The following is a 16,250-nucleotide window of genomic DNA, read 5'->3' on the forward strand; positions in this document are numbered from 1 at the left end:
CTCCAATCCTGGAACCAACTGCGGCAGCAATTTGGCCTGACCAAAATGTCAGACAAAGCTCCCATCTGCAACAACCATAGGTTCACACCAGCACTGACTGACGCCATCTTCAAAAGGTGGGGGCAGGACGGAGGGACAGTGACAGTCAGGGACCTAGACACGGACGGCACGGTCGCAACACTGGATGAACTGACAGAGAAATTCCAGCTTGCCAGGGGGAACGAGCTAAGGTATCTACAACTCAAAAACTTCCTATGAAAGGAGACAAGGACGTATCCACAACCGCCATGACAGACATTACTGCAAGCAAGCATCCTAGATAAAGGAAACCGTAGCGACATGTATGACTGACTGGTAGAGAGGGCCAACACCGTACTGGACGTAACACGAAAGGAATGGGAGGAGGACCTGCTGATTGAAATAGGGTGGGGACTCTGGAGCGAAGCACTGCACTAGGTCAACACCACCTCCACGTGCACAAGGGTCAGCCTGATGCAGCTAAAAGTGGTACATAGAGCCCACTCAACAAGAACCCGTATGAGTAGGTTCTTCATGGAGGATAGATGTGAATGGTGTCAAGGAGGCCCGGCCAACCACACCCACATGTTCTGGTCTTGCCCCAGACTTGCAGGTACTGGACAGCCTTCTTCGAGGCTATGTCCAAAGTGGTGGGGGTGAGGGTGGAGCCATGCCCGATAGTGGCGGTCTTCGGGGTTTCGGACCAGCCAGATCTATTCCTGGGGAGGAGGGCGGGCGCCCTTGCCTTTGCCTCCCTGATCGGCCGCCGGAGAATCCTGTTCGGCTGGCGGTCAGCAGCACCGCCCAGAGCTGCAGACTGACTGTCCGACCTCTTGGAATCTCTCCAAATGGAGAAAATCAAATTCGTCATCCAAGGGTCAGATGACGGCTTCCACAGAACGTGGGAGCCATTCACGCAATTGTTCCGGGACCTGTTTGTGGCCAACGTACAAGCAGAAGAATAGCCAGGTAGCCAAAAATCAGGGGAAAGTAGCCAAAGCGTGAGAGGGAGAGATAGACCGGGAAGGAGGGGGGGGGGGGGGGGGGGGGGGGGGGGGGGGGGGGGGGGGGGGGGGGGGGGGGGGGGGGGGGCAGCTAAACCTAAGAGGAAAGAAAGGTGAATCACAGGAGGGGGGGGGGGGGGGAAGGGACAGGGAACAAGAGAGGAGAACCAGGGAGGTGGGGAGGAGGCAGGGAAATGACAGCCGGAAGGAAGGCATGGAATACAATAACGAACATGGCATCTCCAGGAACAGAGAACAAGGTGAATACAGGCGAAAGACGGGAGGAACGGCTGAAGCGGAGGTGAGCGCGAGACAACAACGGCAGCGTGATCCATCCGGGAGAAGCAAGCGACAACACCAACACCAAACCCATTCGAGTATTGCCCTCTGTAATTGTTTCTCTGGCACCCAAATGTATATTTACCTCCCCAGTCTCCACCCCCCCCCCCCCCCCCCCCCCCCCCCGGTCACCCCCCACAAACAGTCGCCTACTTATGTGTTGTAAATAATTTTGCCAGGTGTACAGAGTTGCTGCTATTGAGCTGGTGCACAATACCCTACCAGTTATTCTATTTTTATTTTTATTTTATTTTGTATTATTACTTTTTTTTGGGTATGTTTGGGTGTGCCCTTCTCTTCTATATATGTATATATATATATATTTCTTATTCTGTGTCCATAACGGTAAATATACTTTGTTCAAAAACCCAATAAAATCATTTATTTAAAAAAAATCTTAGTCGTTAGGTGCAATTTAGTACAGAGCCGCGTATATTATTGCATAGAGATACAAGTCTTGTGTTATTAATAAACTGTGTTTTTGAGCTAACATATTGGTTGTGTGGCCATTTGGTTGATATAAGAAACTGCTTGTGGTTCACCCCAAAGTAAAGAAGGCAACAATACCAAGTCAATTTTTGCTCGATACGGAATTCCTCAAGTTGTCGTGAGTGACAACGGTCCTTATTTTAGCTGTAACAAGTGCCAACACTTCGCAATCACATACGATTTCAATCAAGTCGAGTCCGTTGAACCCACAAGCCAATGAAAACGCCAAAAAAAGGTGCAAATATTGTTTAGCAATTGTTGAAGAAAGCAATGGACAACCAATCTGATCCATATCTCAGACGATTGAGTTACAGAGCATCAGCATTGTCACATGGTAGATCGCCAGCCGAGTTACTCATAAATAGAACATTGCATACCACATTTCCATACTTGGAAAGGAAGGAGGAGAATGCAATGTTACAGCAGGAAATGTCAAATGTTAAAGCAAAACAAAAGCAGTTCTATGATAGTGTCCAGAACTTTGCCACCTCTGAGTAGTGATGACATTGTGAGAGTAGAAGATGAAGGCAATTGGTCAAGAAAAACTATTGTACTTGAAGAAGTAACACCTTGTTTCTACAATGTAGACAGAGAACTGGTTGGTTTTCAGAAGAAATCGTCATGCGCTCTTGAAAACCAGAGAAGACTTACACAACAACGTGATGGATGACGATGATCAGAATCAACGTCAGCTGCAGTGTCAGATAGTTCAGCAGTTCCTGAGCATGAGAATGTCATGAAGAACATTAAATCTACAAGTTCTGAGCAGCAAGGTCAAACTTTGTGAAGATCAACCAGATTCAGAAGAAAACCTGCCGACTCAATTTGTAGATTTGGACTATTTGTACACACTATGCTTGCTGTTCTTGTTGTTCAACTAGTTTTAAAAATTAAAACAAAATTGTTAGACTCAGGCTCATGGTATCACATGTAAATATATTGATAATAATATATTAGTTTATTCCTTCAAAGGAAAGGTGATGTAGTGATAGCAAGGTTGTGTTGTAATTCACCAACTGACCACTAGGAGTCTCACTAGTATGTAAGTGAATGTTAAGAGTCAGGTGACCTCAGACTGACTGGACAGCTGGAAGAGAGAGGTTGCTTGTGCATGATCATACGGTTATTCATCTGTTGTTTGTATATCGTTGACCCACAGTTAATGTTAAGAAATTGTTTATAGCTTCAACTACAAATGTTCTTGGTATATAAATCACGCCATCCAACAAGAACATTGCACTCGTCTCATCCTGTGTCAGGAGTGGCGAGAGTCTTAGATCACGCCCCCTATTCCTCATGGGGGTTCAATTTCTCTGGAGTGTGAGCTGTCACAGTTCCATTTTACATGCTACCCTATATGTGCAATGGAAAGCAGACATGGGGTAACTAATACCATGATTCATCAGTTTTGTTGACAACCAGTGCTTTGCACACAACTTATCGACATTCATGGGTCAAATCGTAAGTAAATGCTAGTAGCCTATAATTATTGGGGAACCGTTGTCGGGCTTAATATTGTCAAAATGTCGTCAAATCTGAAAGTCTGGTGATTTTTTTCTGGCAATAAATACCTCAGTAGTAAGTGGAAAAAGCTTCCCTTGCTGGAATCTAACAGGTATTAAACCATGACAGTCCTTCGATAGAGCCACATGGGAGAACTTGGTTTACATAGAACAGCTTCTAGGGTGTTCCACGGGCTTACACCAATTCCCCAGGGGCAGGTAGGCTGCGTGATATCCTTCAGTGGTACCAGAACTAAAGGCATGCTTTTGGGAATCACTGCCACATCAGGCACTTGTTAGGTCAGTGCCAGGATGAAAGGTCCCGTTATGGACGCCCCACATTGCTGAGAGCAGCTGACCAATCGGTTGGCATACTCATTGGATAACAGTGCCACCACGGAAGTGGTGGCATCATTGCATGGCCCCAGACCTGACTTAAGTGATGGCAGGAAGAGGTTGTGGAGTGGTGGGGGTGAGACTGGGGGTGGGGGGGGGGGGGGGGGGGTGGGGGGTCAGATGCAGGGACAAGGGTGGTTCACAGTGAACCCTCCCTTCCCGATTCAGGGTTCCTCAATCAGACACTTAGTGCGTTTGAACAAATGGTCGCCCCCCCCCCCCCACCCTGCCCCTGTGAGACCCTGCAAGCAACTGCACATGGGTTTTCTTGTTATGCTTCCTGTATGGTGAGCAACCCTCCTCCCCACCCCCACCATCTACTGCTAGACTGATATCAGTGACAGTAGGATGACGCCTTAAAGTAGGCATTAATTGCCTGACTAAAAGACTCAAAAGCAGCAAGATGGGATGACTGTCCATTGACCCTCTCACCACAGACTTAATAAGGATGGATGTGGCAAGATGGCAGGGTCCCCACTCGCCACCCTCCCATCTGATTGAATACCCCCCAGCCACCAAACGAGCCAAGACGGAGGGCACAGGATTCTGCCCAGTATCTGACATGTAGAAATGTTATATCCTATTTATGTTGCTGCTTAATATTTGCCCAGGTATCATCAAAGAACCATCCTGGTTTGGTTTTCTACAATATAATCACTCCAGCAAAGATTTGGTGAAGGCTAGCACTAGATTAAAAACAACAGAGAGGAGAAATAAAGAATAATGTTAACCTGATGCCTAGCTTGGGTTTTGGTACCTTGGAGGCTGAAGGTGAGAAAGGAGAAACAATGTGCTGAGGAGTTCCAGGGATTTGAGGTCCTGCAAGAGAATCAATCAGAGTGGGGGACTGCAAGATGTATCTTCGTATCAACACGTTGAGTCGATAAGCACAACACAAGTGTAGGCTGGCTACTTGGAGCTCAACAGGAACGAAAGAAGAAAGCTCATAGCTGGGTAGGTGAGTTAATACATGTTGCTGGAGCAATGAGGGAAGAGATTGCCTCTTGGATGACAAGCTAGATCTTTTACAGAAGTGCATAAAGGATATGAGAACAATCTTCGCAGATAGGGGAGCAGTGCTCATGTCTTAGTCAAACATGGGGGTTGCAGAGAGCTAAGATTTCTTAAAGGGAAAAGAGAGTTTTCTTCTCAGGATTGTTATCTTACGGTGCTCTGACATGTGATGACTCATCACCACTGCAGTATTTCAACTTACCGCATCAACCTTAACAACAGCATCGGAGTTCTGCCATCAAATGGAAACAAACAAAATGAGATGATGTCAGCATCACAAAATTAACAACACAAATATCATGAAATACTGTCCCCATCGTGATCAAAAATGGAGCAAGAAAACGATAAAGGAAACGCAGATCCATGTGGATAATAAAATATCTTATATGTTTGGAAATCAAGAGCACTCACAAAAAGGAAGCAAAATTAAATTAAAATAAAATGAGAAATCACACAAATGTGCTTGTGAGTACAAAGTGTTGCTTGGGCCTGGCATTCTAAAACTCAATAAACCCCCTGTCTGATAGCTTTATTTTTGTACCTGGTCCGCAATCCCATCTATTACAAATGGCATGTGACCGACTTCCGTGCCTCTGCCAATGTCAATTAATTGATCAGAGGGGGATGTGTGTGACTATCTTTCTGATTTTGATGTCTGCTGAATGTGTTTGCCAATTCCAGATCAGCAGATTTTGGGATTGTATGCACAGAACTTGCTCTGGCTCCACAGGTGCCCTCTTATCCAAAACCATTCTTTATTTCTCAGCCAAGACAGTAAACGTCTCTGTGGGGTTTGTTGCCCCATCCTCATATGGCATATTCCACCAACACGAGTCACTGGAACCAGCAGCAACTTGCCTGTTTGTTTTCTTTCTTTTCTGTTGGGGGTTGTTTGCAATGGCCTCACTGTTGACCTGGCGAGGCCTGTGCAAGCTTTGAACCTGTGAAATTCCTGACCTGAAGGCCTCAATATCATAGCCTACAAATAGGTTTAATCTGCTGGATAGAATGAGAGCAGATTTCTTTATCACCACTCGTGGACCCCTTATGAATCTGAGGGTTAGAGAGCCAACAATCAAAGGAGAGATGCTGAAGTGTTCTTTGAGGAGCCTGGAGAGCAGACCTACTCCCCCTGATCCACAAGGGTTGCTGAAACTGTCATCATAGATATCATAGAATTTACAGTGCAGAAGGAGGCCATTCGGCCCATCGAGTCTGCACTGGCTCTTGGAAAGAGCACCCTACCCAAGGTCAACACCTCCACCTTATCCCCATAACCCAGTAGCCCCACCCAACACTAAGGGCAATTTTGGACACTAAGGGCAATTTATCATGGCCCAATCCACCTTGGGGAGCTGGCAATTCCTGCCTCCATTTCACGCTGAGTTTCCGGACCACTGGAATCCCGTACATCAACACACAACTTTCAATTGGATTTTCAATTACATTGAAGGAACCTAATTTAAATATGTAAAAAGGGTCTTGCCTCTCTACCATGGGACAGTCAGACCCCTTAAATATCCACTGCTGTAAAAATAGTGGTGGGTGCAGCGCATACCCATGCATTTCACTTTTTAACTACCTCCCGCCCCACCCTGAACTCCCTCCTGTCCACGGTGGGGGTTTCAAATCAAGGTCATACTTACAGCATCCAGCTTGACGACGGTCTCAATTTTCTTCACAGGAATCTCCGTTTCCATGTTAACGTTGATGTCTCCTGCAGGGCGAAAGAACGGGCCTCCATTTGCCAGTGCTTGGTAGCCATTTATTAGCTTAGCTGAACAGAAGCCAGTGAAAATCCGGAAGACAGAGAAGGCCAGAAAAAGACAAGGACAGAACAAGGAAAGAAAAATATCAGACTATGTATGGAAATGATTCCAAAGGTCAGAGGTGAGACAAAAGTAAATTACAAGTGTCATGTTGAAGAGAGTTCCCATTGGTTGAGATGCTCTAAGAATGCTCGAACAGATCTAAAGATTTGTCTAAAGATCTAAAGAATGGTGTTGAACGGGTAAAAGTCCTTTCAAAATTATGTTGGTTCCGATTTAGCTACCTTTGATAAAGGGTAAAGCAAACCACGGGTCTTGGGTATATAACTTGAAAGGAAAATTTGCAGATTTCTGGGAAAGAGAGAGAATTGAACCTCTTTGAAGTGTGGACACTAGCATGGTTTGTCAAACGGCCTCCTGTCAGATTCTATGGCTGGAATTTTGTTGTCCCTTGCAGCAGGCTGGTAGGTGGAGTGGGCTGGGGGGTGGGTACATAAGATCAGTTAGCATAGTGTAAGGGGTTCATTCCCATTACCTCCTACCTCTGCTGGAAATTTACCAACGACAAGGGAGGTGGTGGGGCTGTTCACCTGCTCTTTGGCCAAATGAGGATCTTAATTGGTCCACCATTAACAACTTAAAGTCCTCCTCGTGCCGCTGCTAGCATTTTCCCAGTTACTGCTGGTATCTAGACCATGTAGTGAGGCCACAGGAAAATCCTGCTAACCTCGCTCTGTGGGCTGGTGCTTTAATTGGTCCAGTGGTGGTTTGCCTCAATAGTGTCCCTCAGCCCAGCTTGTTCCGTCTCCTGGTTACCCGTCATGTCCTTCCCACCCCCTCACCAGCGCCTGCCTGCTTAACCATCCCATGTGGCTCCATCGATGATCTCTGATGGGGACTGGCTCCTGTTGGCGCTGTTGAGACCAGAGGGCTGCCGGCACTGATTGGCTGGCAGCTCTCAGAGGCGGGACTTCCTCCAAGGTGAAGGTGGAAGCCACTAGCTGAACCGATTAACAGGCTGCCAACTGTGAAAGCAGTTCAGAGCTTCCCAGCCATGAGGAGGCAGACTCATCCCGACTTTGCAACCGGAAGGTGGCACAGCCACCTCCACACAAAATTCTGACCTCTGACCCTTTTCTAGGATTAACCATGTAAAATAGTGTAAAGTAAAAAGAGTATTATCCAGAATTAAGTTCTGTATTGAAATTATTAATGTACATTTCTAAAAATTGTATTTCCAGTACAGTTTTCTCCCCAAGGATATCATTATATTTACCTTACCCATCCAAATTGTCTAGTTTATTTCCATCATATACCCATTCAATTTTCTGAGGATTATGGTGGATCTCCCCTTCATTAGTTGACTTATGTGAGATGAGCTTCAAGATGGGATCAGGTGGATAAAACCAATTGCCCTGCCATGAGACAGAATGCTCATAGAAAGCATTTAGTCCATTGGATTAAATAACAAAAGCTGAAATATTGGACATATGAAATAACACGGAAGATGCTGGATCACAGAGCAGTTGTGCCAGCATTTAAAGGAAAAATGACAGGACGTTGCCTCTTTTGCAATGCTGATGTACATTTTCAGTATTTTCTGCTTTCTCCATTGATTCATGAACCATATTGGGTTGATTCCCATAGCCCTTAAACTGAAAGTTTTAATCATCTGCTAAGGAGTCAGCCTTTCCACAACTCTGGCCGGGATTCTCTGTTTGGGAGAAGTTCTCCCGCTGAATGTGAATTGCGGGAAATTCGTGCTCCAGTTAGGAACACTGGGCGATGAAATTAAGGTGATGCAAAGGGACCAGCAGAATTCTTTCCTTCATCCCAAGTGATTCCTGGCCCCGGTGGCATCTGATTCGCTGGAGTCGGGATTCGCATCAAAAGGCCTGACAGGCTGCAGCATCTGTTAAGCGTTCCACTCACCACAGACCGTCATTCCAGCCAAGAAGATGGCTGCATGCAGATCAGTCCCAAGATTCTGTGAATGCTGCATGCCATTAAGGAGACGAGGGACACCCCCTTCCCCAGGGTGGTGGTGGACTCAAGTCTGCCCGACTCAACAGCAGCTGGGATGAGGAAGGTAGTAGAGAATGTCAGTGCTGTCAGCCTCACTGGCAGAAAACACTGAAAATGTACATCAACACGCACTGCAGAAAGAAAATGAATGACCTCCTGAGGGCATCTTGAGTGATTTGCCACCTCTGTGCCCCTGGCATCACTCCTCGTGACTCACATCAGTCCCCAATCCTCACAGGCCAACATAGAACTTCCATGGGCCCAATCCCTGGCAGTGCCAATCTGGCATCATGACACTGCCAGCCTGGAACCCTGGAAGTGCCCATAGCATGATGACAGTACCACCAAGGCATCCAGACAGTGGTACCAGGATACTCAGGTGGCAGTGCCAAGGTGCCGGGGGCATGCCAGGGTACCACCCTGCCCTCTCCCTGGCAACTCGGGGCTCTCTAATGGCCTGCATTAAGCCCCCCCCACCCCCGAGTTGCTGTTACGCTTGGTCCACGTTTGTGTGGACCAGTACTAAACGCGACCTGGCGAGGTCTCATAGGTGCGACCGTTGAGTCCCGGGCACCTGGTGAATCCAGGCAGCGAGGATGAGATTTAGTTGCGTTGGGCAGAGTGAGTCGGGTGCCTTATGAGCGGCCCAGTTTGGAGCCAGATTTAGGCTCTCGCGCGATTCACCCAACTTTGACACAGGTTTCTCGATGAACCAGCTTAGAAAGTTAACGGAATCAAAGGAAAGCTGGAAAATTTCAGAAATATGACAGAAAAGTCACAAATAAAATGGAAGTGCTCAGGCAACTTTATCTGGTCCTTGGGTGACAAATTTATTAAAACGCAACACCCACCTGCCTTTTTTACCCTGCGCGATGGAGTGCAAAATCACATGGGCAATGTAAAACCTGGGTTAATCAGACTTTTTTTTAAATTTAGAGATCCCAATTATTTTTTTTCAATTAAGGGGCAATTTAGTTGGGCCAATCCACCTAAACTGCACATCTTTGGGTTGTGGGTGTAAGACACACACAGACACGGGGAGAATGTGCAAACTCCACACAGAAAGTGACCCAGGGCCCGGATCGATCCTGGGTCCTCAGCGCTGTAGGCAGCAGCACTAACCATAGTGCCACTGTGCCATCCACATTAATAGACTTTTTAATTGCCTTTTTCAATGTCGGTGGGCTACAGACTACTGTGGATGTCTGCCGACCTCAATATTGCACGTGCTTGTGGTGACATCGGGGCACACGCTCAGCGTCATTTCGTACAATTTTACTTTCTTTTGGGTTGGAAGCAAGTCCGACTGTACTGTAAAATTCAGACCCTTGTGTTGCTATGGCATTCATGCTGGGCTATGCAGATTTTTATTCCAGATTGACCTGAATTGGATAGAGTGGGAATGGAAAATCTTACCTCCAATGACTGAATGCATGTGAAGAAAGCATTTGTTTTCTCAAAGATAGGAATATAGTAGTACGGGATACTTAAAAATACAGTGGAAAACTGCTATCATATAAGGCTTGAATTTATTTATTTTCAATGGCTTTCACATCGTCAAAATTGCAGTGAGCTTGTTAATTTTTCCAACCTTTCTAGTGCGGTTTCCTCCCACGTGTTCAAGATTGGTGAAATAAACTTTTACATCACTTACTGTGCTCATACATAATCCCACTTGTATCTAGTGTCAAAAATATAAAATTGGACCCCTCATTTCTGTACTAACTTCACAGAATCACAAAATAGTACAGTGCAGAAGAGACCCTTCAGCCCATCGAGTCTGCACCGATGCATGAAAGGTGCTGACCTGCCCACCTAATCCCATTTGCCAGTACTTGGCCCATAGCCTTGAATGTTATGATGCAACAAGTAGTCATCCAGATACTTTTTCAAGGATGTGAGGCATCCCACGTCTACCACCCTCCCAGGCAGCGCATTCCAGACTGTCACCACCCTCTGGGTAGAATAGTTTTTCCTCAAATCCCCCTTGAACCTCTCACCCCCTCACCTTGAACTTGTGTCGCCTCGTAACTGACCCTTCAACTATGGGGAACAGCTGCTCCCTATCCACCCTGTCCATGCCCCTCATAATTTTGTACACCTCAATCAGGTTACCCCTCAGTCTTCTCTGCTCCAGCGAAAACAACCCAAGCCTATCCAACCTCTCTTCATAACTTAAATGTTCCATCCCAGGCAACATTAATTAGACATTTCATCGGTCGGATTTTCGTGCATTCAGCTTTGATTGTTCAAGGAGTATATGGATAAGAGTGATATAGTGCATTTCTTTTGATAGAGAAAATGGAGTCAATCGTTCGGGCAAATTTAGGAATTCTATACGGGGAGATAGCAATCCTGGTTACAGCTAAAGCATGTAGTTTTAAATGTCAAAAATAAGCATCATTCTATAAAGATATCGAACACTTTTACAACTAAATGAATTAAAACTTAACACAGAACACATATTAAATTAAAAATAACTACAGTTAAACAAAATAAAAGGCAGATTGAAAACAAAGTATTTAACAGTAATATTTCACAATTAATAAGCATAATTGGATTGCTTGCTAAATTCTTCTGATAAGCTAATTTTTGCCATTGAAATGGGAAGAGATGAATTTACCAAGGCATCCACATATCAAGTAAAATACAATAGGGCTTTCCCAGGTCTACTCAGTATAATTGGCCTAGAGTTGATGACTTATCTTAGTTCTGATTTCATATGAAGAGAAACATGCACACAAGTCTGGAAAATGCCTACTGTTCCCTATATTTCAACCGAAGGTTCACATCTCTTGCTCTGATGGAGAGGCTTTTCCATTTCCCATTCTAGTTTTTTAATTTTTAATTTTTTTTCGGAAATTGGGATTGTAAAGCAATATAATGAGGAGCAGAGCACACATAATGAAGAAGATGTATCTTGAAGGTTGTCCTTTTGGTATTTGCAAAGAAAGACTTGGAGAAATTACAATGACAATCTAAAGGGGTTCCTGTAGCCTCATAGTCCAGAAAACCGGGTTTAGTGAACGGCCTTAACCACATGTATGTACAAGGAATAAACTTCCAGTGATGACACTCCGGGGGTGCGGGGGGGGGGTTACACTACAGAAAAATTCTTAGGTTTTTACATACCTGCATTTACCCACTTCTGAACTTTATTGTCTGGTGGTCTGTAGATGAACTTTCTCAGGGAACTGACTGCATGTGAACCAACCAGCGTGTACCTGCCAAAAGCCCGGCAGTCTACCACACGAATATTAAGTGGAGGGTGAAGAAGTTCATTCTCTGGAAGATCCTAATAGGATCATGAAAGAAAAGCATTAATTGAAACAGTATGCCTGCCATACACTGGAGAATAAATTGAAGTCAGATTGTTACACCAATGTATTCATTATGATACTCATTCCAAGGTGCTACACTGTGATTGGGCAGGGACATTTATGATGGATTTCAGCAAGCCTCAGTTTGGCTACTAGCTGAGACATCTTGGGCAACTTCCTTGGGAAAGAATGCTAACTTCCACATATAGCTGTCAACACCAGATCGATTGTTGTAACTGTTCCACAGGAACAGGAATGAGAAACTTAGGCCAATGAGGATGGAATTGAGAATACCTAGGTGACCTGTGATACAAAACTCTCAGTCGCTTTCTGTACCATAACCAAACAATACTTAGCCTAATTTTATTCTGATCTCCCAAGATATTAGCCCAGATCTTATTAATGCATCTGTTTTGTAGGTTGGAACACTTCAAGGTATCCTTAGCGAAAGTTACCCTCTGCAAGGGTAACTTTAATCCATTTTGAAATTATTGGCTTGATGCAGCATCTCTCTTTATCTGGTGAAAAGTTGGAGTTGGTGTTGACCCTGCCCATCAGCCACTCTGACTACCCATAAACTCCACCGACTGCCGAGGCCTCTGGCAGTGCGGCTGAAGAGTATTGTTGAAAGGGAGTATTGTTGAAAGGGAATTGGCAATCGTGGTTAAGTGAGCATTTCACAAAACCCAAGAGGATTCTCGTGTCTGTGGGGGGGGGGGGGGGGGCATGTAGCATGTGGGAATCATTGCTAGCATCCCAATCACACCTTGATATCTGGACACAATGCTTGAATAGACATACGCAGCAACCAACATCCAAACACCCAGGAGTTGTGCACAAAGGTGTTTATTGTGTTTGCTAATTCCCCAGTCTCCCCCAACCCCATCCACAGTCCCCTGACCCCGTACCTGCTCCCCCCCCCCCCCCTCCCCTGGCACTCTCAGTGATCCTCAATGTGCTTTTCCCTCCAAGCTCTACCACTACATCTAGGTGTGTCCCCAGGATGCACATCAGAGGTAGAGGCAGCCTTTGATGCCCCTGGGGCACCTGGGGGGCTCTGGGACTGGAGGGCCCTGGCTCACTTGTCAGCGACACATGCACAGCCTTGCCGCACTGTCCGGCGTGCTGGCTGCGAGACGCAGCCTTATTGGAGGGGTAGAACTCGGGGGAGCTGGTGACCATCGTCGCCATTCCATGGCACGGTTCTAGGTTGGCACTCAGCATCCCTTCCTCCTGTTCGGTGCCATAGGGCCCTGGGGTTCACCTTGGTAGAGAGGCGTAGCTGGTTCCATTCCCGGCTGCTGCTGCATCATCTGGCTTTGCCAGTCCTGGCAGTTCCCCAATGTCTGCATCATCGTGTTGATGCCCTCGGCAATGCTCCTCAGTGACTGGAACATGCTCTGCAGCACCTCGGCAATGCCCACCTGTGAGTAGGATGTGCCCTGCAGAACCTCATCAAGGTCAGCCTGGCACTGGGTGACATCCGTCAGCGGGTCGGGCATTATGTCGAGACCCTCAGCCATTGCTGTCCCGACTGCGCGATGTCTTGGACACCTCTACATGTTCCCCCAGTTATATGTAAGTTACAGACAGATGCAGTAGTCAGTTCTCACCACTTCAAAATACTTGACCAAAGTGCTGAAATTTGGATTTTTCTTGTAGCTCTGAATGACCGCAGACTGCACACCCTTACCAGCACACTCAATGTCAACTCGTGGTCTATCAACCTGTGCTAGATTCACACGCTTGAGATCTCGGAGGCCCCAAAAGAGAATCTGGAAGGAATAAAAAGAACAAAATGATTTTAGGTACATCTATATCAACACAAACTAATATTTACAAGTTCTGTCTTGCAATTTACACAAACAGAAATATGTTGTCCTAAAGTTCAGAATCAGAGGGCTGGATTCCCCGTTTCGGTGACTAAGTGTTGACGCCAACGGAGCATGTGTGGTCATTTACGACCCAAAATTCTGCGTGAAACCCTCACCAACTCCGGGACCGGTGAGGGGCTAGCAGTGGTGCTGGGTGAAACTCCCGGCTCCCATGCCAAAAATGGGTGGAGAATGGCCAGGTCCCTGGCCGTGCATGCCCACATCTGACGACCTACAGTTGCACCGTATAACATGGCGTCGGCCGTGCGTGATCCCTACCCACCATCCGCGACCTCACAGCCCACCTCCTGGCCACTCCCCACCAGTTCCCCTAGCCCTCGCGGAAGCACCCCTCAATGGCCAGCGGCACGGATTCTGGCTGAATGTGGCAGCGCTGGACACAGTCTGCAGCCACCAGGCCAGGTACCCGCATGGCTGAGACCACACGTCTCCCGTGCCGTCGGGAACTCGGCCCATCGGGGGCGGAGAATTGCGAGAGGGCCGGCCGATGACATGCCAACACCGTTGCCAAGGTGCGCGCCGTGCGACACGATGACGCCATTTCTGAGAGGGCAGAGCATGGCTGACCGACGTCAAACGTCGGCGCCAGCCCCGATTTGAACATCGGAGTCGATTCTCCGCCCAATCGCCGATTACGTTATCGGCGTTGGCCAACGAAGAATCCAGTCCAGAGTTTTTGCTGATTCAAGACTCTATTTGGTGTAATGTGGTAATCAGACTTCTGTTTCAATCACATGTGAGGTCTTTATTCAGTCCAAAAGTGAGGTCAAATACACCTTATAATATTTGGTGAACAATAGTGAATAAAAAGTTAAGTATCTGTTTTTTGCCTGAAATACTTCTGTGCTCGTATCTATTTTTTTCCCATGGAGATTAGATAGACAATGCTGCTCTTAATGCCTGTTCCAGAGGATAAAACTGGAAGGTCTGAGTCACTGACCTCTTCTTTCCTCTGACAAAGTGCCTCATATCTGCTTGGAGTGCTTCTTGAACAGCCTATCTATGTTGGGGCCTTAAGTGTGGGAACAAACTCACATTCTGCAACTTTATACCTGAGTATCCAATATTCCAAATTCCTCACCATTGGATTAACTCATGTTTTATCTTATTCATATGCAGCCCCTCCCCAGCATCCCCACCCTTCACCACTGACTAAATCATGCAGAAAGAGCATCTTCCTCTGTCTAACCAGTACATTAGCATTCTTCAGGAAGACCTGTCACTCTTCACCATTCAAACCTATTATGATGTGGAGATGCCGGCGTTGGACTGGGGTGAGCACAGTAAGAAGTCTTACAACACCAGGTTAAAGTCCAACAGGTTTGTTTCAAACACGAGCTTTCGGAGCACGGCTCCTTCTTCAGGTGAATGCCTTCTTCATTCACCTGAAGAAGGAGCCGTGCTCCGAAAGCTCGTGTTTGAAACAAACCTGTTGGACTTTAACCTGGTGTTGTAAGACTTCTTACTGTGCAAACCTATTATGCAACAGATGTACTCTGATTGCATTCAGGTCAAATAGGGATGAATCGTAAATATTCAACAAACATTAACGTGTGATTTTTCCATTTAATTATGGTCTGGGGTAAGTGGTTGTAATGATGGCAAAGTTGTCAGCACTCACCGCCATTACTCCGTCAAACTGACAGCAATTTCTGCCAGATGCGCAGTTAAACACAAAAATCCTGAAGTTACTGTGTGTGATGCCCTCCTCCTTGACAGGGTAAACTGTTGCAATCTTTGCAGATGTAATTAATAGTGAATCAGTAATTTGTTGTGAACTTCAACCTTCTTACTATGAATATGGATCAAAATGTTAAGTCTTGCTTGGACAGGCACTACTCATTTTTAACAGCAAAAGGGCTTATATTCTCTGGTTCTGAAACTTTTGATTTTTTTAACAAGTGTGGGGTACTTTCCCTGAGGGAAACAACTGAAGTGTCCATGATTTTTAAAATAATGAAAATCATTTTTCTTTATGATATTTCATCTTCCACCTTAATCCAAGTATATGGTCCAATCATAATTTTGTTTTCTGAACAATAATGAAACTGTGGTGAATTATCTGTTTTTTACTTCCTGCTCTGCAGTCTATGAGAATTATTCTATGTGATTGGCTGATCAGTCTGTCTGCTACCTGATCAATTGCCTGATAGATATCAGAGATGGTGCCAAATTTAAAGTCATGTTGCAGTAGAAGAAATCTATCCGCTAGAGCCCACTAAATCTTCACAGACAGCTTATTAAAAAAATATATTTTTATTCTCTTCCTTTTTCACATTTTCTCCAAAATCTACACCCACCAACAATAAACAATAATCAGTAATTAATATGTCAATCCCTATATCAATAACAACAATCCCATCCTCCCACCAAACCCCAAACATTAGCCTGCATGTTCACATAAACGAATGATAAAAAGGAATCAGGAATCATCCATAGTCACCATTAACACACACAGCCCCCCTCTCCCCAACCCTCA

The 16,250-nt window shown here is 45.8% G+C and overlaps 1 protein-coding gene across 13 annotated transcripts in view; it reads right to left on the reverse strand.

Annotated features, from left to right (window-relative positions):
* otofa (otoferlin a) overlaps positions 1-16,250 on the reverse strand; it is a 500,940-nt gene that overhangs the window by 93,523 nt on the left and 391,167 nt on the right. For 6 of the 13 annotated variants that reach the window (XM_038800124.1, XM_038800123.1, XM_038800127.1 and 3 more), the window contains 4 exons: positions 13,490-13,651; positions 11,689-11,851; positions 6,409-6,539; positions 4,965-4,994 (listed from right to left, as the gene is read on the reverse strand). In XM_038800124.1, coding sequence (XP_038656052.1) covers positions 4,965-4,994; positions 6,409-6,539; positions 11,689-11,851; positions 13,490-13,651 — 486 coding nt within the window. The remainder of the gene's footprint in view (positions 1-4,964; positions 4,995-6,408; positions 6,540-11,688; positions 11,852-13,489; positions 13,652-16,250) is intronic. The other 7 variants (XM_038800135.1, XM_038800130.1, XM_038800128.1 and 4 more) reach the window with 3 other exon arrangements.

Source organism: Scyliorhinus canicula, chromosome 6 (assembly GCF_902713615.1).
Source record: "Scyliorhinus canicula chromosome 6, sScyCan1.1, whole genome shotgun sequence".
NCBI lineage: Eukaryota > Metazoa > Chordata > Chondrichthyes > Carcharhiniformes > Scyliorhinidae > Scyliorhinus > Scyliorhinus canicula.